The following is a 25,848-nucleotide window of genomic DNA, read 5'->3' as shown; positions in this document are numbered from 1 at the left end:
AAGCGTTTAGGTACTGACTCCGTAGTGCATACATGTATTGTGTGTTTTATCTTCCAGCTCCACACGTTCTGAGAGATCCAGTGCCTGGATACACACCGGTGTGGCCGGGGGCCGGTGAGTACAGACCGAGACTCTGAAAAAGGAAAATAAATCCAGCAACATTGTTATATGAAGCTATAGTGCATGGGTCTTTAACCTATGGCCCTCCAGATGTTGTAAAACTACATGTCCCAGGATGCATTGCCACATTTTTTCCTATAAGAGCATGCCAAAGCTGTCAGGGCATGCTGGGACATGTAGTTCCACAACATCTGGAGGGCCACAGGTTTAAGACCTGTGCTATAGTGTCTACCATGTACAGAGGAGAGAGGGAGGGATATCGGCTATCCTGCCCTGTACACAGGAGGGAGGGGATAGAGGCTAGCCACTATGGAATCACACAGGAGAGAGGGGATAGATCAGCCTGCCCTATACACAGGAGCGAGGGTAGAGGTTAGCCTGCTCTGTATACAGGAGGGAGGGAGGGATATCAGCTATCCTGCCCTGTACACAGGAGATATCAGCTATCCTGCCCTGTACACAGGTGGGTGGGAGGGAGGGATAGAGGCTAGCCACTATGGAATCACACAGGAGGGAGGGGATAGAGGCTAGCCAATATGGAATCACACAGGAGAGAGGGGATAGATCAGCCTGCCCTATACACAGGAGCGAGGGTAGAGGATAGCCTGCTCTGTATACAGGAGGGAGGGAGGGATATCAGCTATCCTGCCCTGTACACAGGTGGGAGGGAGGGATAGAGGCTAGCCACTATGGAATCACACAGGAGGGAGGGGATAGAGGATAGCCTGCCCTATACACAGGAGTGAGGATAGATGATAGCCTGCCCTGTATACAGGAGAGAGGGGATAGAGGCTAGCCTGCCCTGCACACAGGTGGGAGGGAGGGATATTGGCTCTCCTGCCCTGTACACAGGTGGGAATAGAGGCTATCCTGCCCTGTACACAGGTGGGAATAGAGGCTATCCTGCCCTGTACACAGGTGGGAATAGAGGCTATCCTGCCCTGTACACAGGTGGGAATAGAGGCTATCCTGCCCTGTACACAGGTGGGAATAGAGGCTAGCCTGCCCTGTACACAGGAGGTAGTGGATAGTGGCTAGCCTGCCCTGTACACGGGAGGGAGGGGATCGAGGCTAGCCTGCCCTGTACACAGGAGGGAGGGGATAGAGGCTAGCCACTATGGAATCACACAGGAGGGAGGGGATAGAGGCTAGCCACTATGGAATCACACAGGGTAATTCAAGCAAATGATCAGCAGTTGGGGGATACAGCTCCAGTATCTGTATATGTCCATTATTTGCAATGATAATTTGATGACATACTGTAGAACCCATCTCTCTGTTACTGTGGGGTAGATTTATTAAGCTTGGTGAAGTGCTAAAGTGTATTTTTATCACCGGCCAATCAGCTCCTACCTGTCATTTTTCCAACCAAGCCTGTAACTTCACAGTCAGGAGCTGATTGGCCGGTGATAAAAACCAGACACTTATCACTTCACCGAGCTTAATAAATCTGCCCCTGTTATAGCATGTACTGTATGATGCATATATTTATATACTGCCGTCACCGTATCCATTAAATAGTTCCCCATCATAAAGACTTACTGTACACTCAGTGGTTCATTAAGGCATTCACAACTCAGTCAACAATGTGCAGTGCTCACAGTTTCTACAGCATCTCTTATCCCTTATTGTGTAGGCCTTCTGGTGCGTGCAGCTGTATTTTGGGAAGCTCCTCTGGAGTTATTGCCATGGAAGGTCCACTTAGAAGAAAGACATTACTCAAAGAAGGGAAGAAGCCCACGGTAAGATCACAAGACAGCCTTATGCATACAGATGTGTCATTTATAGTACAGCCACAAGAGGGCATCCCAGTTCCATTTTAGAGCCCAGCCTGATGCATACAGATGTGTTCTACAGTACAGCCACAAGAGGGTGCCCAAGCTCCAATGTGAAGCCCAGCGAGATGCATACAGATGTTTCCCTACAATACAACCACACAAGGTTGCACAATAACCATCTTGTTGTCAGCTATCTTTCAAGGGAAAGGGGTGGATTGTCTCAAGCAAACACATGTATTATTGAAAAATTGTAGAAGAAATATATAGAAATATATAGAAAGATACCTGGTGTACCAACATTAGACCAATAATGGCTGTAATTGACAGTGGTGCTGTGTTGGTGGTGCTCCCAAAAGGTTTAGCGGTGAAGCTGATTGAGAAGGGGTTGTCCAAAGAGAGGACAAAAAGGAAGAACACTGTAGGTTTTTGGGGCACTCTTTTAAAGTAGTAAACAGGGTGAGTAATGATTAGATTAATACATAACTTTTAATAATATACACTTAAAATATATGTGCGTCTGGGTAAGGCGTAAGTAATTACAAGTAATTAACACAAAATATATATTAGGAAGATTACACGGTGAATCACAAATATTATCGTTAAATCACAATAAATCACAGTGAAATGGGTGAAAATGTTTTCACCCTGGGGACCACCCCCGTAAATTCAATCAAATGCAAATTGCAAGCAATATACACATTAAATGACGTTCCCAACACTTATGGGTACGTTGCTGTGGACCATACAGGATAGAGAAAAAAGGGAATAGAGGACAGAAAGTGGTCCTTCCTGTGGTGCCTGGTGTTTCGGAATCATCTCAATTTATACGGCACCAGATATTCCCCATCAGTCTCCCAGTGGGTACTGATCTGGCCAATTACTGTTTAGCTGCTGAGATCGGACGAGATCAGGCGGCCCAGTAATGTATGGTCGTATACTTTATTGGGTGGGGAAGACACAAAGGGCTGACATTTGGGACCAAGTGTCACTTCTGCTTTCCAGAGCCAAAAGGAGGCCACGACCTGTTACGCTAGGTATTGCAGGAAGGGTCCGATCTGACTGCGGATGAGAGAGCAACAATGAGTAGAGTGTAGAGCAGTGAGTTTATTGCAGACGCCAGATCCTTCTACTACCCTCCATCATATTGGTGTATTGGATGGAGGTTGAGAGTAATAACCCGGCGGTGCTCACCCCAATAAGTAGAAAGCCACGGAGGCTGTGGATGGATTCAAAAGATCTTGCTGGAGCAGAGAATGTGCCCCCTATCGGCTTGATCTCACTGGTGATGATGAGGAAGTTGCATAAACACCAGGGTAGATCCGGGGGTTGTGTACAATAATGTGAAGTGTCTTTCACAAAGGGACGGTACTAAATGTTTAGTCCCTGAGTAACAGAAGCAGAGGTCGGAAAAATATATATATGGTAGCTAAGAGACACAGGTTTAAGCAAAGTATGTAACGGTGTCTAGAAAAGGCAAAAAAAGGCAATTCAAGGTATAACCTCCGTACAGTATTAACTAGACATTTGAACAAAGTCAGTTTGACCAAAACGGTATTAACACAACTGTTAATGAAGGTAAAATAGTCCTATCATGCGACATTCAGGATATACTGGATGTGTGCACAGTGACCACAGCGGTCTGCGTGTACTGTTAGGACAAATAACAATTGGAAAGAGTAACAGGTTCAATAAGCAAACGTAATATATTGCATAAGGGTATAACCTATGTTATACATATGCAGCATTGAAATGAAATTTGGAAATAATAGCAACAATGCCCTGGGTTTGTTTGATAACAACCAGGCTGGTCCTATCTGCGGGGAAACGGGGGAATGTGGGGAGGGAGAGAGAATAAAGAATAGGGGGAGAATGAGGGTACAATAGGATGCACGTAGTGAGAGATCCTACACTGTGTGTATAGCGGTACCTGGCGGGTGAGGACCCGCTGGAGAAGGAGGCTCAGCCCCGGGTTTCCGTACGGGGAAGGGTGATCCCTGGGGGAGTCCAGGCAACCGGGTAGCTGCTGCAGCGTGGTGAGCTGTGCAGAGGTTGCCTGGTGAGCCGCTCGTGGTACACAGCGTGTAGGTGAGTTCCGGGTGTAGAATGACGTCAGGGGGGTGGTCACAGGGTGTGCCTTTGACACGTGTTTCGCCTGGAGGCTTGATCACAGTGACACTTGGTCCCAAATGTCAGCCCTTTGTGTCTTCCCCACCCAATAAAGTATACGACCATACATTACTGGGCCGCCTGATCTCGTCCGATCTCAGCAGCTAAACAGTAATTGGCCAGATCAGTACCCACTGGGAGACTGATGGGGAATATCTGGTGCCGTATAAATTGAGGTGATTCCGAAACACCAGGCACCACAGGAAGGACCACTTTCTGTCCTCTATTCCCTTTTTTCTCTATCCTGTATGGTCCACAGCAACGTACCCATAGGTGTTGGGAACGTCATTTAATGTGTATATTGCTTGCAATTTGCATTTGATTGAATTTACGGGGGTGGTCCCCAGGGTGAAAACATTTTCGCCCATTTCACTGTGATTTAACGATAATATTTGTGATTCACTGTGTAATCTTCCTAATATATATTTTGTGTTAATTACTTGTAATTACTTACGCCTTACCCTGACGCACATATATTTTAAGTGTATATTATTAAAAGTTATGTATTAATCAAATCATTACTCACCCTGTTTACTACTTTAAGAGTGCCCCAAAAACCTTTTTGTCCTCTCTTTGGACAACCCCTTCTCAATCATCAGCTATCTTTTGCAGAATCTTGGGGCAGATGTATCAGAGAGAGAAAGATAAAGTACCAACTCACCAGCTTCTAACTGTAATGTTACAGGCCGTGTATGAAAAAAATGGCAGCTGATTTATCAAAGCCAATCTCTCCTTCTATCTGATTACTGCACAGATACTGTCACCATGCTCTGTGTTGGGGTAACGGGCCTTGTGCATCATCCATACACCTATCACCGCTTACTACATAAACCCTACATACCTGATCTTTTTCTCTTGTTAAAACATCACATCAGACCCTGAGCCAGCAGACTTAATAGCATAGCACACAAACAACTGGGATGATTCATTTCACTTATTAAGCCTGCCAGTATGTCTATAGACTGAGAGAGGAAACCAGAGCACCAACCGCAAATACGGGGAGAACATACAAACTCTACACAAAGAACAATGCTAACCACTGTTGGGTTGACTGTGTTGTGCTCATAAATAAGCTAGAACCTGACACAAGACCTAACCCCAATTTACGCCATGTGTAAATCCCCATGGCGTATGCTATACATGTGGACCATGCTATACACGTGGACCCTGTATATGTGCCTCATGTGTATCTGTAGCTCCCAGAGCCAGCCCTAACTTATTCACTTTACAACACACCGTATTGCTACTTATCCACATTACACCACACCGTACTGCTCCTTATCCACATTACACTACACCGTACTGCTCCTTATTCACATTACACTACACCGTACTGCTTCTTATTTACTATTCATATTACACCACAAAGTATTGTCCCTTATTTACATTACACCAGTGTACTAATCCATTTTCACTATTTCCATTACATCACACCGTATTGCTCACTATTCACATTACACCACACTGTATTGCTTGTTATTTACATTACACCACATTGTACTTCCTTATTCATTATTCATATTACACTGCACTGTGTATTTCTTCTTATTCACATTACACCACACTGTACTGCTCCTTTTTAAATAACATCACACCACACTATATGGCTCCTTTATTATTATTCATATTACACTACACTGTACTGCTTCTTCTTCACATTACACCACACTGTATTTCCTCTTATTCACATTACACCACTGTTCTGCTCCTTATTCACATTACACTTCACTGTATTTCTCATTTTTACACATCATAACATACTGCTCCTTATTCTCATTACACGAGGCTGTTCCTATTACACTACACTGCATTTTTTCTTATTCACATTACGCCATACTGTACTGATCCTTATTCACATTACACCACACTGTATTGCTCCTTATTCATATAACACCACACTATACTGATCCTTATTTACTGTTCATATTACACTACAGTGTATTGTTTCTTATTCACATTACACCACACTGTATTGGTCCTTATATAAATTACACCACATCGTATTGCTCCTTATTCACATTACACCACAATGTGCTGCTCATTATTCACATTAGACGACACTGCTCCATATAATACACTACACCGTACTGCTCCTTATTCATAATACACCACACTGTACTGCTCCTTATTCACTAATCATTGTACCACACTGTATTGCACTTTATTTAAATTACACCACACCGTGCTGCTCCTTAATCAAATTATGCCACACTGTACTGCTCCTTATTCACATTACACCACACTGTATTGCTCCTTATTCACATCATAACGTACTGCTCCTTAGTCACATTAAACCACACCATATTGTTTTTTATTTACATCATACCACACTGTACTAATCCTTTTCACTATTGCCATTACAACACTGTATTGCTGCTTATTCACATTACACCACACTGTATTTCCTCTTATTCACATTACACCACACTTCTGCTATTTATTCACTATTCACATTAAAATTCACTGTTTTTCTTCCTATTCACTTTACACCACACTGTACCTGCTCCTTATTCGCTATTTACATGAAACCACACTGATTTTTTTTTTACATCACAAGATACTGCTCCTTATTTACATTCCACCACACCATACTGCTCCTTATTTCAAAGACACCACATCATATTGCACCACACCATATTGCTCCTTATTCACATTACACCACACTGTATTGCTCCTTAGTCACTATTCACATTACACTGTATTTCTGCTTATCCACATTATACCAGACCATACTGCTCCCTATTCACAATACTACACATAGTATTGCTCTTTATTGACATTACACCACACTGTACTAATCATTTTGCACCACACTGTATTGCTCCTTATTAACATTTACCACACTGTATTGCGCCTTATTTACATTACACCACACCATACTACTACTTATTCACATTACACCACTCTGTACTGCTCCTTAGTCACATTATACCAGACTGTACTAATCCTTTAACATTGTACTACTGCATTGATCCTCATTCACATTACACCACACTGTTCTGCTCCTTATTCTTATTAAACCACACTGAACTGATCCTTATTTACTATTCATATTACACTACACTGTATTGTTTCATATTTAAATTACACCACACTGTATTGCTCCTTATTCACATTACACCACACTGTACTGCTCCTTATTCATAATACACCACACCGCACTATGCCTATTGCTGGTTCTATCAGCTCCATTCCTTACTGTATATATAATGCCAGTATAGGGAAGACTATGCTCAGTGTATATGTGCCCCTTGTAAATCTGCGGCTCTCCTCCTCACTGTATATGTAACGCCAGTATAGGAATGACTATGCTCAGTGTATATGTGCCCCTTGTATATCTGCGGCTCTCCTCCTTACTGTATATATAACACCAGTATAGGAATGACTATGCTCAGTGTATATGTGCCCCTTGTATGTCTGCAGCTCTCCTCCTCCCTGTATATATAACACCAGTATAGGAATGACTATGCTCAGTGTATATGTGCCCCTGTATATCTGCACCTCTACTACTCACTGTATATGTAACGCCAGTATAGGGATGACTATGCTCAGTGTATATGTGCCCCTTGTATATCTGCAGCTCTCCTCCTCCCTGTATATATAACACCAGTATAGGAATGACTATGCTCAGTGTATATGTGCCCCTGTATATCTGCACCTCTACTACTCACTGTATATGTAACGCCAGTATAGGGATGACTATGCTCAGTGTATATGTGCCCCCTGTATGTCTGCAGCTCTCCTCCTCACTGTATATATAACACCAGTATAGGAATGACTATGCTCAGTGTATATGTGCCCCTGTATATCTGCACCTCTACTACTCACTGTATATGTAACGCCAGTATAGGGATGACTATGCTCAGTGTATATGTGCCCCCTGTATGTCTGCAGCTCTCCTCCTCACTGTATATATAACACCAATATAGGAATGACTATGCTCAGTGTATATGTGCCCCTTGTATGTCTGCAGCTCTCCTCCTCACTGTATATATAACACCAGTATAGGAATGACTGCTCAGTGTATATGTGCCCCTTGTATATCTGCGGCTCTCCTCCTCACTGTATATATAACACCAGTATAGGAATGACTATGCTCAGTGTATATGTGCCCCTTGTATGTCTGCAGCTCTCCTCCTCCCTGTATATATAACACCAGTATAGGAATGACTATGCTCAGTGTATATGTGCCCCTGTATATCTGCACCTCTACTACTCTCTGTATATGTAACGCCAGTATAGGGATGACTATGCTCAGTGTATATGTGCCCCCTGTATGTCTGCAGCTCTCCTCCTCACTGTATATATAACACCAATATAGGAATGACTATGCTCAGTGTATATGTGCCCCTTGTATGTCTGCAGCTCTCCTCCTCACTGTATATATAACACCAATATAGGAATGACTATGCTCAGTGTATATGTGCCCCCTGTATGTCTGCAGCTCTCCTCCTCACTGTATATATAACACCAGTATAGGAATGACTATGCTCAGTGTATATGTGCCCCTGTATATCTGCACCTCTACTACTCACTGTATATGTAACGCCAGTATAGGGATGACTATGCTCAGTGTATATGTGCCCCTTGTATATCTGCAGCTCTCCTCCTCCCTGTATATATAACACCAGTATAGGAATGACTATGCTCAGTGTATATGTGCCCCTTGTATATCTGCGGCTCTCCTCCTCACTGTATATATAACACCAGTATAGGAATGACTATGCTCAGTGTATATGTGCCCCTTGTATGTCTGCAGCTCTCCTCCTCCCTGTATATATAACACCAGTATAGGAATGACTATGCTCAGTGTATATGTGCCCCCTGTATGTCTGCAGCTCTCCTCCTCACTGTATATATAACACCAATATAGGAATGACTATGCTCAGTGTATATGTGCCCCTGTATATCTGCACCTCTACTACTCTCTGTATATGTAACGCCAGTATAGGGATGACTATGCTCAGTGTATATGTGCCCCCTGTATGTCTGCAGCTCTCCTCCTCACTGTATATATAACACCAATATAGGAATGACTATGCTCAGTGTATATGTGCCCCTTGTATGTCTGCAGCTCTCCTCCTCACTGTATATATAACACCAATATAGGAATGACTATGCTCAGTGTATATGTGCCCCCTGTATGTCTGCAGCTCTCCTCCTCACTGTATATATAACACCAGTATAGGAATGACTATGCTCAGTGTATATGTGCCCCTGTATATCTGCACCTCTACTACTCACTGTATATGTAACGCCAGTATAGGGATGACTATGCTCAGTGTATATGTGCCCCCTGTATGTCTGCAGCTCTCCTCCTCACTGTATATATAACACCAATATAGGAATGACTATGCTCAGTGTATATGTGCCCCTTGTATGTCTGCAGCTCTCCTCCTCACTGTATATATAACACCAATATAGGAATGACTATGCTCAGTGTATATGTGCCCCTTGTATGTCTGCAGCTCTCCTCCTCACTGTATATATAATGCCAGTATAGGGATGACTATGCTCAGTGTATATGTGCCCCTTGTATGTCTGCAGCTCTCCTCCTCACTGTATATATAACGCCAGTATAGGAATGACTATGCTCAGTGTATATGTGCCCTTTGTATGTCTGCAGCTCTCCTCCTCACTGTATATATAACGCCAGTATAGGGATGACTATGCTCAGTGTATATGTGCCCCTTGTATGTCTGCAGCTCTCCTCCTCCCTGTATATATAATGCCAGTATAGGAATGACTATGCTCAGTGTATATGTGCCCCTTGTATGTCTGCAGCTCTCCTCCTCACTGTATATATAATGCCAGTATAGGGATGACTATGCTCAGTGTATATGTGCCCCTTGTATGTCTGCAGCTCTCCTCCTCACTGTATATATAATGCCAGTATAGGAATGACTATGCTCAGTGTATATGTGCCCTTTGTATATCTGCAGCTCTCCTCTTGGACACGATATTGGGTGACACTTGCGGGGTCAACACTTCTATACTTTGGGGCCAAATCCCTCAGAGGCAACGAAAGGAAAAATGTGAGTATGATACAGGTCATGTAGCCTCACAGTAGGATTATCTCTCTGTGGCCCTTATTCTGGTTGGTGCGGTAATATCCGCGTGCGTTCGTGCCGCCGATGTTTTGTGTCTGCGCATGTGCAGAGGCGTCTCTGCGCATGTGCGAGCCGGACGCACGGCAACATTCCGCATGAAATGTGTACACTACGAACTGGGGGTGGAGAGGGGTGTGAAGGGCTGTTTGGGCACATTACCATATGTTTACACCCCGCGTTTCATGGGCGTTCCGCACGTGTAGGGGGCGGACATATGACATTGCCGGATGTCAGCTGCCCGCCCAGATCCCTGCTTTTGCACGGAGAAATGCCCGTGTGGTCTGAGGTTGCGGGAGCTGGCGGACCACTCGGCCCTGCATTCGATGTTCTGCGACCATCGAATGATGGGGGAGGTTCCCTGAGATGGAGGAGGTGTATTCATGAGAAATACACGTGCGGTCCGTTCGGACAGCTTCTTACCACGTACGGACGGAGTTGGCGATCCGTATGGAAGGCGGGGTTTAGGACGCACGGTGCTGGCCGCATATTCAGGTCCGGCCGCACCGATCAGAATAAGGGCCTGTGTGAGGAGATACTCGCGTATGGCATAGTTTAAAAAGCAAGATCAACAGAGTTCTCCCCAAACATCACTTTATAAAGTACTATGCTTACCCCTGGGCTCAGAGTAGGAGATTGATGACCAGTATCAGCCGTTATAGGACCCAGATCAGCAGAGGGCAGCCCGGCATGTCTGCCAAACCCGCCCCGTCTCTTGCACTCCCATTCCTGCAGACTTGCCCCAACCATCACATAGTCAGGTCCATAAATATTGGGACATCAACAAAATTCTCGTATTTTGGGTGCTATACACCACCACAATGGATTTGAAATGAACCAAACAAGATGCGCTTTAACTGCAGACTTTCAGCTTTAATTTGAGGGTATTTACATTCGAATCAGGTGAACGGTTTAGGAAATACAACAATTGCTATATGCACCTCCCACTTTTTAAGGGACCAAAAGTAATGGGACAGTCGACTTGAAAGCTATTTCATGGACAGGTGTGGGCTAGTCCCTCGTTATTTCATCATCAATTAAGTAGGTGACAGGTGTGACATTTGCATTTAGAATCTGTTGCTGTCAACTCTCAATATGAGATCCAAAGAGCTGTCCCTATCAGTGAAGCAAGCCATCATTAGGCTGACAAATCAAAGCAAACCCATCAGAGGGACAGCAAAAACATTAGGGGTGGCCAAATCAACTGTTTGGAACATTCTTACAAAGAACGCACCGGAGAGCTCAGCAACACCAAAAGACCCAGAAGACCACGGAAAACTAATTCCCTGGTGAAGAAAACCCCCTTGACAACAGTTGGCCAGATCAAGAACACTCTCCAGGAGGTAGGTGTATATGTGTCAAAGTCAACAATTAAGAAAAGACTTTACAAGAGTGAATATAGAGGGTTCATCACAAGATGTAAACCATTGGTGAGCCTCAAAAACAGGAAGACCAGATTAGAGTTTGCCAAACATCTAAAAAAGCCTTTACAGTTCTGGAATAATATCCTATGGACAGATGAGACAAAGATCAACTTGTACCAGAGTGATGCGAAGAGAAGAGTATAGAGAAGGAAAGGAACTGCTCATGATCCAAAACATACCACCTCATCAGTGAAGCATGGTGGTGGTAGTGTCATGGTGTGGGCATGTGTGGCTGACAATGGAACTGGTTCCCTTGAATTTATTGATAATGTGACGGCTGACAAAAGCAGTAGGATGAATTCTGAAGTGTTTTGGGTAATATCTGCTCACATTCAGTCAGATGCTTCAGAAATCATTGGGCGGCGCTTCACAGGGCAGATGGACAATTGTGGTGGTGTATAGAGCCTTAAATATGAGAATTGTGTCAATGGCCCTTATTCTAGTTCACTCTTTCTGACAAAATCCTTCTTAGATGGACAAAACCATGTGCACTGCAGGGGGGCAGATGCAACTTGTGCAGAGAGAGTTACATTTGGGTGGGGGTTTTACTTCAAAGTGAGATCTATATTACAGTGTAAAAATAAAGCAGCCAGTATTTACCCTGCACAGAAACAAAATAACTCACCCAAATCTAATTCTCTCTGCACATGTTACATCTGCCCCCCTGCAGTGCACATGGTTTTGTCCATCTAAGAAGGAATTTGTCAGAAAGAGTGAACGAGAATAACCCCCAATGTACCAATATTTATGGACCTGACTGTAGCTTCTCCATGTCCGGTCATGTGGGCATATGTACTGTTCTTCTGACACCCCGCCATCTGTCTAAAGAGCTAGATACACTCTACATAAATGTATCTAGCAAACCGCATTGACAAGAAAAGGATTAGATTTGCAATACAGACCATTTCTGTTAGACATGTAATAATCTCCATATTCCCAGTAATAATATAACTGTCTTTTATCATTTATCTCAGTACAAGTCTACACCCAGTAAGAAAATCTCCATACTGGGCTGGATGGTGGTTTTACCGGATGACCCAGAACAGCCAAATATTTTCCAGCTGAACAACCCTGATAAAGGTAAATAAACAATATAACCTTTCTGTTTTCGACCTCTAACCCCAGCGGCTGCCTGGTGGTATCCGACCTCTAACTCCAGCCCCTTCCGTGTGGTATCTGACCTCTAACCCCAGCAGCTGCCTGGTGGTGTACGACCTTTAACCCCAGCCCCCTCGCTGTGTGAAGTCCAACTTCTAACCCCAGCTGCTGCCTGGTGGTATTTGACCTCTAACCCCAGCCTCTGTGTTTGGTAGATTAGTTATACCAAAATTACATTACTATATACTGCCAGGGTAGGAACCTGACTTGGGGGCATATTCCTTGGTGTCTGAGGCAGTGTCCACCCCATACCCATCACATTGAATCCTCTCCTCCTAGGACTGCAAGTGTGACTGTGGCATCCTAGCTCTCTACCATCCTAACCATCCTAACCATCACATGGAAGTGCAGTGGCTGCCAGCTTCACATGGTGGGCCCATGTGTGGGCATCAGTATAGCTGGATGGCTGGCAATGCCCTATATGGGCCATATCACTAGTGACGGAAGTGACACTTCTTATTCTTCTTCAGGAAATGTTTACAAGTTCCAGACGGGGTCCCGGTTCCACGCTATCCTATGGCACAAACACCTGGACGACGCGTGTAAGAGCAGCAGGCCGCTGGTGAGTGAGACGGAGCAGCGGGTAAGGCGGATTGTTCTACGTCCATTCCTCATATACATGTATGAAAGGGCTGCCACATATATACACATTAGTGTAGAGCAGTCGCCAATAGCCGGCCTATATGTATTAGGAGATTTCAGCTGTGGGGGGGATTTTTCTTCTATGTCTGCCGGCGTCCTTGTTCTAGATAATGACGGACACTGCAGCCTTCCCCTCTCACTGGGGAACAGACCAGACCAGCAATTACAGCATATACCTAGATGTGATAGGTGTGTAACGAAAGCGATCTGCCAATCAGAGCAGAGGTGAGCAACCTGTGGGACACGCCCCATTTTCTGTTATTGCCGGTTCGCTGAAGCGATCTGAACGGACCGAAATGCTGTGTCGCACCGGGACTGAACCATTTCAAAGTCCCGGTGCGACCCGGCATTTGCGATCTGAAAGCGGTATCAGTATTCATTGTATTACTGGTTATGGCGATCTGCAGCAGAGGGCGGTAGTCCCCTACAAGGTGCTGCAGTAGCGGCTGAGAACAGATGTGTGTAAATCCCATGCCGTCACCAGCCTGCCACCACGGCACATTGCCAGCCCTGACAGAGCCGGTGTAATGGGAATCCTATAGTAACTATTACAGGAGCTGGCACAAGTGATCTTCTAGAAGGGGCAGACATTTATTGCCACCAGTATAGCGCTGGTACCGGAAGGAGCGCACATATAGACGGGAGGGGGATTAGGGCATAGTATGGAGGAAACACGCTAAGAAGCCCATCCAGTGGTGGGTAATGGCATTGTGCCATTGTAATGATGTGGATGCATAAGTCACAATCTTAGGGCTACAGTAACAATCCATATAGAGCAATCACTGGTGGGAACCATATAGCAGAGGGGTTAGTATTGCCACGCAGTGCTGTGTGGAGTTTGTGTGTACTCTCCATGCCTGTCTGCATTTCTCCTGGATGCTGCAGTTTCCTCTCACAGACCAAACACATGCTGGTAGAGAAGTGGGTGAATAACCAGGACAATTGCTGACACAGACGCTGGGCTGGACAGGTGCCAGCGATGTCTCAGAGCACAGGAATGCCATAAGGACACTTGACAACGTCTTGGTGCCATGGCTGCGGGTACTTGTCCCTCAGGGATTGGGAAACAGCAAATAGTGCCAGACAGCAGGAGGGGCTGAACATGTGCTGGCTGCGTTCTGTACAGGAGAGGCACCAGAATACATTGCTAGTACACTACAGCCATGCTCTGATTGGCTACAGGCCAGCTTAGCCCCTCCTCCCGCACATGCCATACACTGTACCCCACATACTGTACGTGGAATTTAAAGCTTGTTACAGAATATCTTATGCAGTGAATTATCTCCCGTGGGGCCGTCGTCATCCCTTATGGGCCCGTTACACACCCGGAACACTCGTTTCTGATTGGTGTAAGCGGTGGGATCATCCATTATTAGGAGCTGTATAGTGCTGACCAATAGTCAGATCACTGGGAACACATTACATTTACTGGGGAGTGCCGGACCTTGGACTCTATACACCAGTCAAAGATGAAGTCTGGTTCGTTATGCTCAGCAGGTAGGCAGCATACCAGGATAACAGATTGGCAGTTCTCCAGTTACAGCAGTGGCAGTTCTCACAATAAGGATATTTCCAGAGATTCCCTAACTTGACCTTCAGAAGCCTATTGCCCAGGCACTAACTTTCATTACAAACCCCAACCTTCTGCCCTGAACACACATTTAACAGGAAGCACCAGGTGCTGCTAATCAGCCAGTGATTCCCAATACACCCTAGGTACCCGGGAGTGGTATGGGATTCCGACAGTCGGGATCCTGACTGCCCGTACTCAGACAGCATGGCGAGTGCAAAAAAGCCCCTTGCGGGCTCGCTGCGGGCACGGTGGCTCGCTACGTGAGCCACCTATTCTATTCTCCCTCTATGGGGGTCGTGGCCATCGGGCACCCGGCTTTCGGCGTTTTGACAGTCGGGATCCCGACGTCGGGAACGTGTCCGGCACCCGGTAAACCTGGGTTGGATCTCGCTAGCGCTGCTGCTATTTCAAATCTTCCACATTACCTTCACGTGGAAGTATGCTGTCCCTGCCACACAATGTAAATCTATCTATGGATATCTATATTATAATTTTGGCTAACTGTTTCTCAGTGAATAAAAACATAAAAGGGGCAGGACAAGAGGCCACAGTAATACAAATATATAATCCATGATAATGTTAAGTAACTAAGGGGTAGATTTATTTAAAAAAAAGTGTCTGGTTTTTATCACCGGCCAATCAGCTCCTACCTGTCATGTTTCAAACCAAGCCTGTAACTTCACAGGTAGGAGCTGATTGGCCGTTGATAAAAAAAAAAAAAAAAAAACAGTTTATCACCTCCCTGAGCTTAATAAATCTGCCCCTCATTGTGCTCAGAGTTCAGCAATATGTATATAATGTTTTACGGGATTTATTCAGCGGGAGCCCTTTAAGGAATGGTCACATGGGAAGTGTCCCCTCTACATACACAGATGCCCTGTATTCTCAAAGTGCTCTGACAATAGACCATGATTGCATGCAGTCTGTGGGTGGCAGCACCTCTGTGCTGCTGTGATATATGCACATAGACTTGTAGTATAGCCTTAGCTATGTAGTTAGATGCCATGTGTATGGTCCCTGGCCACAGCATACTATGTGGCGCATAGTCGCTGGCCGAATGCCAGAGTTTGTCTGAGCGGTTCTCGCTGCTCCAAGGGAAACCATGACACATAGGAGCAAACCATGCTGCGCTACAGGGGGGCAGATGTAAGGTGCAGAGAGGGATTTCGGAAAGGGTGTATCCTAGGTCTAAGCTGCTGTGAAGGCCGGCAACAGAAATCTCGGGGCCCGGTACACTGATATTTCTGGGGGCCCCCCTAACCCCGCCCCCTTGAGCAGAATATTTTTAGTATACTGAATATTAAATACTGGAGGAGGGTCTGAGTAATTACCTTTACAGGAATCCTGGCGGATGCCATTCTAGCCATTGCTAGGCACTGCCACAGCTATGCTTACAGCCCCTGAGCCCCTCAGAACATTGGGGAACACTTCAGAGACTTCTGCTGTGCACTTGATCTCTTAAGAGCACAGCAGGAGTAGTGAGTGCCAACGTTTGACGCTGTGCCCCAACATGGTGCTCAGCTATGACCAGCTCCACTCCTGCTTGCACTGGTATTTCTCAGGTCAGAGCAGAACATAGTCATACAAGTAACAACAGTACAGCCTCCACAATCTGTGCTACATATAGCCTGAACTGTACAAGCAATCAACTAGTCTACACCAAGGGCCTGTTAGCAAGGCTGCCATTTTTGCAGGTGGGGCAGATGTAACATGTGCAGAGAGAGTTAGATTTGGCTGGGGTGTGTTCAAAATGAAATCTAAATTGCATTGTAAGAATAAGGCAGCCAGTATTTACCCTGCACAGAAACAATATAACCCTCCCAAATCTAACTCTCTGCACCTGTTACATCTGCCCCACCTGCAGCATGGACACCAATAATTACATCTGTAGAACGTGAGACCTCTGACATGAAACATAACCTCTTGTCTCTTATTGCAGGCACCTACTAATCTCATGTCCTTCGAATGAGCCCGCCAGACAGTTTTGCGGCTTAAAGTGCCAAATCCACGCTCACCAATAAGGATGCGACCGTCGGACGGGACTCGACACAAAGCACTTTTATACAATATCCGGAACAAACTTTGAAGGGAAACTTTAACCAACTCCTAACCCGGCAGGACTGCTGCACACGTTGGGATGGAAGACTCACAATTAGCCTGGTTTACTGAACACCGGAGTCGCCGACTTACACACTGTGGCCCCTGGGAGCCACGGGCAGGCGGCACGGAACAATCCACCTAACATACTTTTTTTTCCCCGCCTACCGGTTTTATAACACTGATTTTTAAACTGTCGAGCTGCTTTGTGTGCCAGGAAATATCTATATTAACCCATGTTGGGTTGTTAACGCTTTCGGAAGGGACTAAAAGTATTCAGTGTTACTTATGGAACTTTGCAAATGACTTTTATAAACTGATTTACTGAAGCATCGTGACGTCTCCTACTTTTGTAAAGAAGTAAAAAAAACAATCATTTTGTAGACATTGTCCGATGATGTTCGATCTGTTCCCTGAACGTGTATTTTGGCACAAAGAAAAATACAACAAAAAAAACCCCACCCCAAAACATTTGTCGATGGTGCAAACTTTTCTATTATTTTTTTTTTTTTTTTCAGATTTGGAATTGGAAAATCTTTTTGAAAAAATCATTTTTCCGCAGCCCGGCGATTATTTAACTTTTTATTTTATTTACTATATTAGTATAACGAAGAGTAGGGACGGATTGTACCCACTGGAAGTAACTATGATTACGTGATTATTATTACCGTATGTGTTTTAAATTATAATGAAACGTTTGGCTCTTTGTGAACCCCCATTAAATTCTTCCCGCCAATATAGCGGATATCACTTAAAAAAAAAAAAAAAAAAGAAAAAAAAAGGGGGAGGTAGAGAGACCATTTTTCTTTATTGATATGCATTCGGGTCTATTTACTAAGTCTTGGCGAGAGATAAAGTGTCAGCCAATCAACTCTTAGCTGCCGTGTTTACCGGTTGGGTTTGAAAAGTGACAGAAGCTGATTGGCTGGCACTTTTTCTCCATCCAAAGCTTAGTACAAAGACCCTAAAATGACAGCAACACTGAACAATACACATGGAGGCATGTACCGGTTATATAAGGAAGGCCACTGTATGATGTGTTTTAGTTTAGCGCTATAATTTATATCTGTGTTTATGGTAGTTTACGGTGAATTTTATGGTGGCGATATGCGGCTTTTATTTGGTGAGTTGTGTTACCAGTCTGTATTATATCAGTGTTCTATCTGCTTCCATATCTGTAACCTGCCGTCTGCAATATAAGCGGGGATGAGGTCACAGTGACATCACGGTATAGAGTATATGGTCAGAAACACTGTACTCCTGTCTCCCATATGACATCACGGTATAGAGTATATGGTCAGAAACACACTACTCCTGGCTCCCATATAATTACCAGACTTCCTCCGACGTGATCTGTTCCTGGATATGAAACAGTAAAACTAATAACGCTAAACTAGGGATGTGAATGAGGACGGTATTTATTAATGTAGATTATTCACAAGGCATTGTATCCCTGGACATCCATACCTGCACATTGCAGAACCACAACCCTCCCAATTGGAACAATTTAAGCTGCCCCCTAATAGTCTCAAACCACATCCCAATGCTACCAAGCCTCGCCGGGTTCAGTTAGTGGGGTACATTCACTAAGCTGACATAGTTTGGCCTCTGGATTTAATGGGTCAATAATATAAAATGCAAGACCAGCCATGCGTAGGATTTAAAAGGATTGACCCTTTAAATTCAGCGCAGACGAAACCGCTGAAGATGCCACGGCTTTCAAAAGTGCCCCCCAAGAAATCCCCCACAAATTCTCCCCCAGGGGGCGAAATCATTTGATGGTCATGACCATTGAATGATTTCTCTACAGCGCTGGTAGATCCAAGACATCTCTCTGGTGTCTTACATCTGCTGCGTCCCTGTGCGGGAATCGGACGGCAGCTGACTGCAGCTGCCCGCCCCCGGCACCCGTCTCACGGGTGCATTTCCATGGGAACACCCATGAAACACTGGGCATTCCCATCGCCCCCCACCTGCACTGCTAGCTGCAAACGGGCTGACGGATAAGCAATTTGCTGCGCCCGCTCGCACACCAAGCAGCTCATGTAAGGCAGCGATGCAATCAGAAATCCCCCTCAGTGTCTGACTCCTACGTCAGTGATGGCTAACCTTCACACTACTGCTGTTGCAGAACTACACATTCCAGCATGCACTGCTACATTTTTGCTATTTGGCCATGCTAAAACTGTTGCAGGGCATGCTGGGATGTGTAGTTCAACCACAGCTGAGTGTCAAGGTTAGCCATCACTGTCCTACACCAATATCACAGCATGCATGAAAACAACTCTCCTACCCAATCAGTCTCCACACAATGTCCCCTCCCTTCCCCTCCCCCTCCCCCTGGAGATGCAGTGGACAGAAAAGCAATGTAACACAAGCTCACATTTCTGATGGTGCCCATCATTCACCCCTATGCCCCTGCTCTCCATGCTCACTGACTGATCGATGTATGATACCAAAATTTCACCACACGTGATTTCGGCAAAGTGTGACACTAGCGTACACTGCACACCCCTGCCAACCCGCACGGTGTCTGATGTATTATTATAACTGGAACCATTTGGCCTGTCCCATTCTGTCCCTCTTCCTACAAAGCCAAATCATTTTCACCTGGTTAAATATCTGTTCAAAATTAATTTCCTAAAACAAAATAACAAAATAACAAAATGTAAGAAAAAAGTGTTCTGACATGCTGGTGTGTGCCACAATCCAGCTTAACCCATTAGTGCCCAGGAGCCAGCAGGATGGTGACGGTCATATGTGGCAGACATTCATTGCTTATCATTGTCATGACTAACCTGGGCAGTTGGCACGGCCTGAATGCTGCGTTTCATTTGTGGTATTGTGTGCTAGCAGTGACGTATCCTGACCCTGGTCACACGCAACATGCTAATCAGTCTTATGACCCCTGGTTCCGCTGTACATCCTTATTGGTCATGCTACACGTTACTTTAATGTTGCAGTCTCACCATCCTTGGCATTTATGTGGTATACACAGGGCTCCGTGGGTACAGAAATTAAGCCAATCTCCATTTCCTGTCAATATTCCCTCACTTTCTAAGACTCAAGTTAATAAAAATTTTACCGAACAACACTGTGGTCTGACGAGTTTTAATTCGATATTAAATTAAATAATACACACACAAACACACTCTTTTGCTGGGGAAAAATTGCTATTGCGGTCTATGGGTTCTTCCAGGACCAGGCAGCACACAACTTTCATGGTTAAAATACTGTTGCAGATGCATGGTGTCCACTCAAGTGGACACGTCCAGCATTTCCAGAAGACTAATAAAACAAAAATGTAAAAAAAAAAAAAAAAAACATTAGATATTCATTATTCATGCATTAAAGGATAAAGAATGTTTCAAGCATGTAGATGGCTGATGAGCCACAGGGCCCTAGCAGGACTGCTGAGGCGCCAGTGGTCCACACCCATGATAGGACCCTCAATTTAAGGTTCACAAACCTGTAGATCCGAGCCATGGTATATAAAATAGATGTTAAATAGACACTTTGCTTGTACAGCATAGAAATGAAAAAGAAAAACATCTGGAGGAGTCTATTGGTCGATGTGGGGGTCCAATCGCATATGGTGGCGACCACATGGTATACACAGGGCATGTGATGGGAACCCAGTGGCATATTAGGGGCAAGTGGTGGGGGCATGATGGCATATTGTGAGTAGTGATGATGATAGAGATATATCTATTTTATATATTTATTTTTCTTTTAAAACTATAAGTTTATTTTACCTTATGATGCACAATCTATATTTTCTCATAGTACAGATATACACAGCAGTGACTACACTATTGCCACTAAAGCCGTCCTGTGGCCCGAGGGCTGGGCAACCCTGGGGGCCAGATACCCATTGTGATGCTGTGGCGGAGCGGGAAATAATCAGCACACAGTGGAGATGATTCAGGTTGGTTTAATGGACAAAACCATGTGCACTGCAGGTGGGGCTGATGTAACAGGTGCAGAGAAAATTAGATTTGGGGGAGTTATTTTGTTTCTGTGCAGGGTAAATACTGACTGCTTAATTTTTACACTGCAATTTAGATTTCAGTTTGAACACACCCCACCCAAATCTAACTCTCTCTGCACATGTTACATCTGCCCCACCTGCAGTGTAGCATGGTTTTGTCAATTAAAGATTTTGCAAACCAACCTGAATCACCCCCGTGTGTATAACCAGTTACTTATATAGCACCAGCACATAACTACTGGGAAAAATCCAGTAACAGACTGAGGGGTAGATTTATTAAGCTCGGTGAAGTGATAAAGTGTCTGGTTTTTATCACCGGCCAATCAGCTCCTAACTGTGAAGTTACAGGCTTGGTCTGAAAAATGACAGGTAGGAGCTGATTGGCCAGTGATAAAAACCAGACACTTTATCACTTTACAGAGCTTAATAAATCTGCCCCCGAGGGAGGTATTCAGTTAATTAATTACCACTGTTATAGTCACTCTGTGTCACAGGGCGGGTTCTGCTTTTTAGCTGTCCTATTGCAACAACATAAAAACGGTTTCTTTCAGCAAGGTCAATAGGTCATCATGAAAAAAGTAGACACCAGCAAAAGTCGATACAAGCAAAAAAGCATTTCAGGGAGATTGTGGAAAAAGTCGACACGAGTTTTCTTATGACATTTTGTAAATTTATCCAAACGTACGCCAAATAAGTGGAAACTTAAACCCTCGCGGGGTCGCTCATTCAGGTACAGCTGTGCTCAGAACAGGATACAATTCCCAATCAGCACTTTTGACCTGACAGTGTCAACACGAGAAACCATATTTAAAGTGCTTGTAGCCATCAGGATCACTGTGCCTAATATACAATACTGGGGAATGCCGCTGATCATCCCATCTGACTGTATAAAGCTCAGGTTTCTTTTTTGCCCAAGAATATCTAACAGCTAGATAATGAGGGAGATCGCTAAACTCATCAGGGGATCAGGGAGATTTCTACTACTACAGGGAGTCTCCCTCACATTAAGGGAGAGTTGGCAGGAATGATTTATGGGGGTATCTATAATGTTTGTAGGCCCTGGGTTAGGGTGTCCCTTATTTGGGGTACATTTTTACATTTGAAGGTATGACATGACACCCTCTACTTTTTCCTTTTGCTATTATGAGAGCCTATGGGAAAAATGAATTTAATCGGACAACTCGAACCCGTGTCACAAGACGCCTAAATACTCAAGAATTGTATTACTTTTGAAAAATACAAATTGTCTGAAGTTTGACGCATTTGGGGTATTAGCCATCCCAAAATGTGTCATCACATAAAGGACAAGCGTTGAAATACATAGACTAGAATGATTAAATATTACATTTGAAAGCGAATATGTTTAAGCCACGATATGGTGAAAAATCGGTAAAATCACTTAAACAAGTCTACTGATGGCGCGTCTTCGTATTTGGTCTTGGAAGTCTATTTCCTTGTTTACATGACCGGTACTTGTGAGTCAGGGCAACACCTCACTCTGCCGAGCTTGGTTGAAGGCCGCAGTCTCATCCCATTTGCTTGGATCGCTGTCCAGAAAGTCCAGTGGCAAATTGTAGCTTTCTCCTGAACTACAATCAGAGCACAGACCTCACCCTGAAGCAGTCACTCACATGTCACAGACTCACGGAGCTCAGGAGGATTTAGAGGAGGAGACAGAGTGAGGTCAGTGAACTTTATACCAGATCAGGCAAGCAGCAATAATAAGTACACAATACAACTAGCAACAGCACACATTAACAAACTGCATTAGTATTACCACCCCACCCAGTCCTAGCTTGAGTATTTATTTATTTTTGCCTGTGGGAAGAACCAAGAGGAAACCCAAAGACATGGAAAGAAAGTACAAACTCCACACCACAATCATCACAATTGGTCACATGTGAGACAGCTTAGCAAACCGTGCACTGAGCCAGTGATAATTGTGAATGGGTACCGAGTCTGAACCTTGGCCCTTATTCATATCTGATCGCAGTACAAATTTGTTCTCAAAAGGGGCAAAACCACGTGCACTGCAGGTGGGGCAGATGTAACATGTGCAGAGAGAGTTACATTTGTGTGGGGTGTGTTAAAACTGAAATCTTTATTGCAGTGTAAAAATAATGCAGCCAGTATTTACCCTGCACAGAAAAAAAATAACTCACACAAATCTAACTCTCTCTATACATGTTACATCTGCCCCACCTGCAGTGCACATGGATTTGCCCATTTTGAGAACAAATTTGTACTGCGATCAGATCTGAATAAGGGCCCTTATGTACCAAGTTCCAAAAAGGGAAGCGTTTTGGAGCTTGGTCCCAAAGCTTAATGGCATCTGCCGCTGATGGTGTTAGTCGCATTGGGCCTTATTCTAGTTCACTGACAAAATCCTTCTTAGATGGACAAAACCATGTGCACTGCAGATGGGGTAGATGTTACCTGTGCAGAGAGAATTAGATTTGGGTGAGGGTTTTACTTCAGTGAGATCTATATTGCAGTGTAAAAATAAAGCAGCCAGTATTTACCCTGCACAGAAACAAAATAACTCACCCAAATCTGCCCCCCCCCCCTGCAGTGCACATGGTTTTGACCATCTAAGAAGGATTTTGTCAGAAAGAGTGAACCAGAATAAGGCCCTTTATGCCTATGGAGGCATTGTCAGAGGTGGAGGCTGTTATGATTTCTCTCCTCCTTGTCCAGCATTGAGGAGATGCACATTGCGCAGTGTCAGTCACTGTGCAGGAGTCTCGCTAAAACATGACAACACCACCAATGTGTCCAGAAGTATTTCACAGGGACAGTCAGGGGCGGATTGGCCCACCGGGAAACCGGGCCGTTTCCCGGTGGGCCGGCACATTTAGATCAGAAGAGGCTGCCCACCCTCCCTATCTGGGCTGGGCCACGGCCGCAGCACTATGCCCTAATTCAAGGTGGCCGCGGCCAGCCTCAGCTGCTCCCAAAGTTAAAATGGCCGGGGCTGGTGCGCATGCGCGAGCGCACACAGCTGCTCCCGCGGCCTGGAGCAAGTATGGCAGCGCTGCCTGCCCACGTGATGCTCCCCAGCCGCAGCAGCGCGCAGGAATGTTTCATGCGCTGGGCTGGGGAGTGGGGACTCAGAGCCGGATCTAACGGGCAGCAGCAGGTAGCAACAGAAAAAGTCTGACTCTGAGGGGTGAGTAGTGTCCGCCCCCCCCTCAAATGACAGTTGGAATGTGCAAGCTATTACAAAGCCCATTCCAAACTGAGCTCTAGAGATGACTGCATACAGGCCAGCCTGAGAAGCTAACTAGCTAACCAATCACATGTACGTGTTAGCTAATGCATCCCCTCCCCTTACTGGCCTGCATGTGATTGCCACTTTCTCTGCTATTTCTTTGCATGGTCAGATAAATTAGTATAATATTACATTGTAGTTCTCTTTGCAAAACAGAATTCATTTGCCATGTAATTGGAACAGGTCTGGATAAGTTAAGACTTTATGATGGTGGCTCAAATCACTAGTTGTCAACACGCTGTCAACATATGCGAATCTAGGGGGTGGTCCGGGGGTGCACAGGACCACCCATTAGCCCATGTTTGTAGCTGAGGGTCAGGGCTTTCCAACGAGCCCAGCCCCGTGTCTCTATAGGATAACCCGCTAATTCCGACCCCCCCCAGTTCAACGGTTGCCAGTTCCCCCTTCGGCATCACTGAAGCTCGGGGTTGATCTAGTCGAACCCAAATCGCTGGGCCTTCAATCTGATACCAGGCTGGATCCATATGGGTTAATTGGTTCCAGGGATATTGAGGTTAAACCGTTTTTTTAATTTCTTAAATGTAATTTCATGAGTGTTTATGTTCTTTAAGGGCATATTTCTCTGGAACCAAACAGCCCAGTTTCACAGGACCAAAATCATTCGAAGCCAACTCAAAAGTTATTCAATATGATACTGGTCTCATGTAAATGGGTCAGTTGGTTCCGAAGATATAGCTGGTTGGTTAAAGGGGGGTAGGGAGAGGGGAGTGGTTGTCTCTCCCCCTCACACCAGAAAATGCATGATCCTGGGACCATATTCCTGGGTAAATCCCTGCATTTTCTGTTGTGAAAGGGGTATTCTTTCAAACAGCCGTGACCTGCAGTGCTCTGAATACAGCCGGGCAGCCCCCTGCTCTCTGCCCAGCTGTCAATGACTATGACCCCTGCAGCTTCTGCTCCAATTCTTCTCCCCGCTTTCACCTCAGCCCGCCCCCCCATTAATCATATGGTGCCGGCGCCCGGCGTGCTCCCCCGACGTCACGCACAACAACAGCGCGCACAATATTTCAAATGTCCCCTCGGCTAGAGGGGACACCAGGAGGGGAGTGGGAGCGTGCTCTGCGCTGCGCTCTGCTCCTCTTCCCATAGAAGCAGCTGCACCGCTCTCCATCTCTCCCTGCAGCAGCAGCGAAGGCTCATATAAAAATTTACTGTAAGTGGCACTTTTGGGGGCATTGCTTAAGGGACGCTACAAGTGGCAGTATGTGGGGGCATTACGCATAATGTGTGGCTTAATGTGTAAGGGGCATTACGGTGTGCAGCATCATGTGTAAGGGGCATTATGTGTACAGCATCATGTGTAAGGGGCATTATGTGTGCAGCATCATGTGTAAGGGACATTATGTGTGCAGCCTCATGTGTAAGGGACATTATGTGTGCAGCCTCATGTGTAAGGGACATTATGTGTGCAGCATCATGTGTAATGGGTACTATGGTGCGCGGCATCATGTGTAATGGGTACTATGGTGCGCGGCATCATGTGAAATGGGTACTATGGTG

At 45.1% G+C, this 25,848-nt stretch overlaps 1 protein-coding gene and 1 long non-coding RNA gene across 6 annotated transcripts in view; one reads left to right on the top strand and one right to left on the bottom strand.

Moving 5' to 3' along the window:
- Window positions 1-20,157, top strand: part of RALGPS1 (Ral GEF with PH domain and SH3 binding motif 1) — a 293,688-nt gene extending 273,531 nt beyond the window's left edge. For 4 of the 5 annotated variants that reach the window (XM_083158616.1, XM_083158619.1, XM_083158618.1 and 1 more), the window contains 6 exons: window positions 58-114; window positions 1,757-1,862; window positions 10,007-10,099; window positions 12,570-12,675; window positions 13,224-13,336; window positions 16,908-20,157. In XM_083158616.1, the coding sequence (XP_083014742.1) occupies window positions 58-114; window positions 1,757-1,862; window positions 10,007-10,099; window positions 12,570-12,675; window positions 13,224-13,336; window positions 16,908-16,937 (505 nt within the window). In that variant the 3' untranslated portion in view covers window positions 16,938-20,157. The remainder of the gene's footprint in view (window positions 1-57; window positions 115-1,756; window positions 1,863-10,006; window positions 10,100-12,569; window positions 12,676-13,223; window positions 13,337-16,907) is intronic. The other variant, XM_083158617.1, reaches the window with a different exon arrangement.
- A 3-nt stretch (window positions 20,158-20,160) lies between these two features.
- Window positions 20,161-25,848, bottom strand: part of LOC146035268 (uncharacterized) — a 53,402-nt gene continuing 47,714 nt past the window's right edge. The window contains exon 3 of the long non-coding RNA XR_014460612.1: window positions 20,161-20,353. This is a non-coding gene — a long non-coding RNA (uncharacterized LOC146035268). The remainder of the gene's footprint in view (window positions 20,354-25,848) is intronic.

This window comes from Crinia signifera, chromosome 9 (assembly GCF_055691185.1).
Source record: "Crinia signifera chromosome 9, ASM5569118v1, whole genome shotgun sequence".
Taxonomy (NCBI): domain Eukaryota; kingdom Metazoa; phylum Chordata; class Amphibia; order Anura; family Myobatrachidae; genus Crinia; species Crinia signifera.
This window is presented reverse-complemented; position numbering and strand designations above follow the sequence as displayed.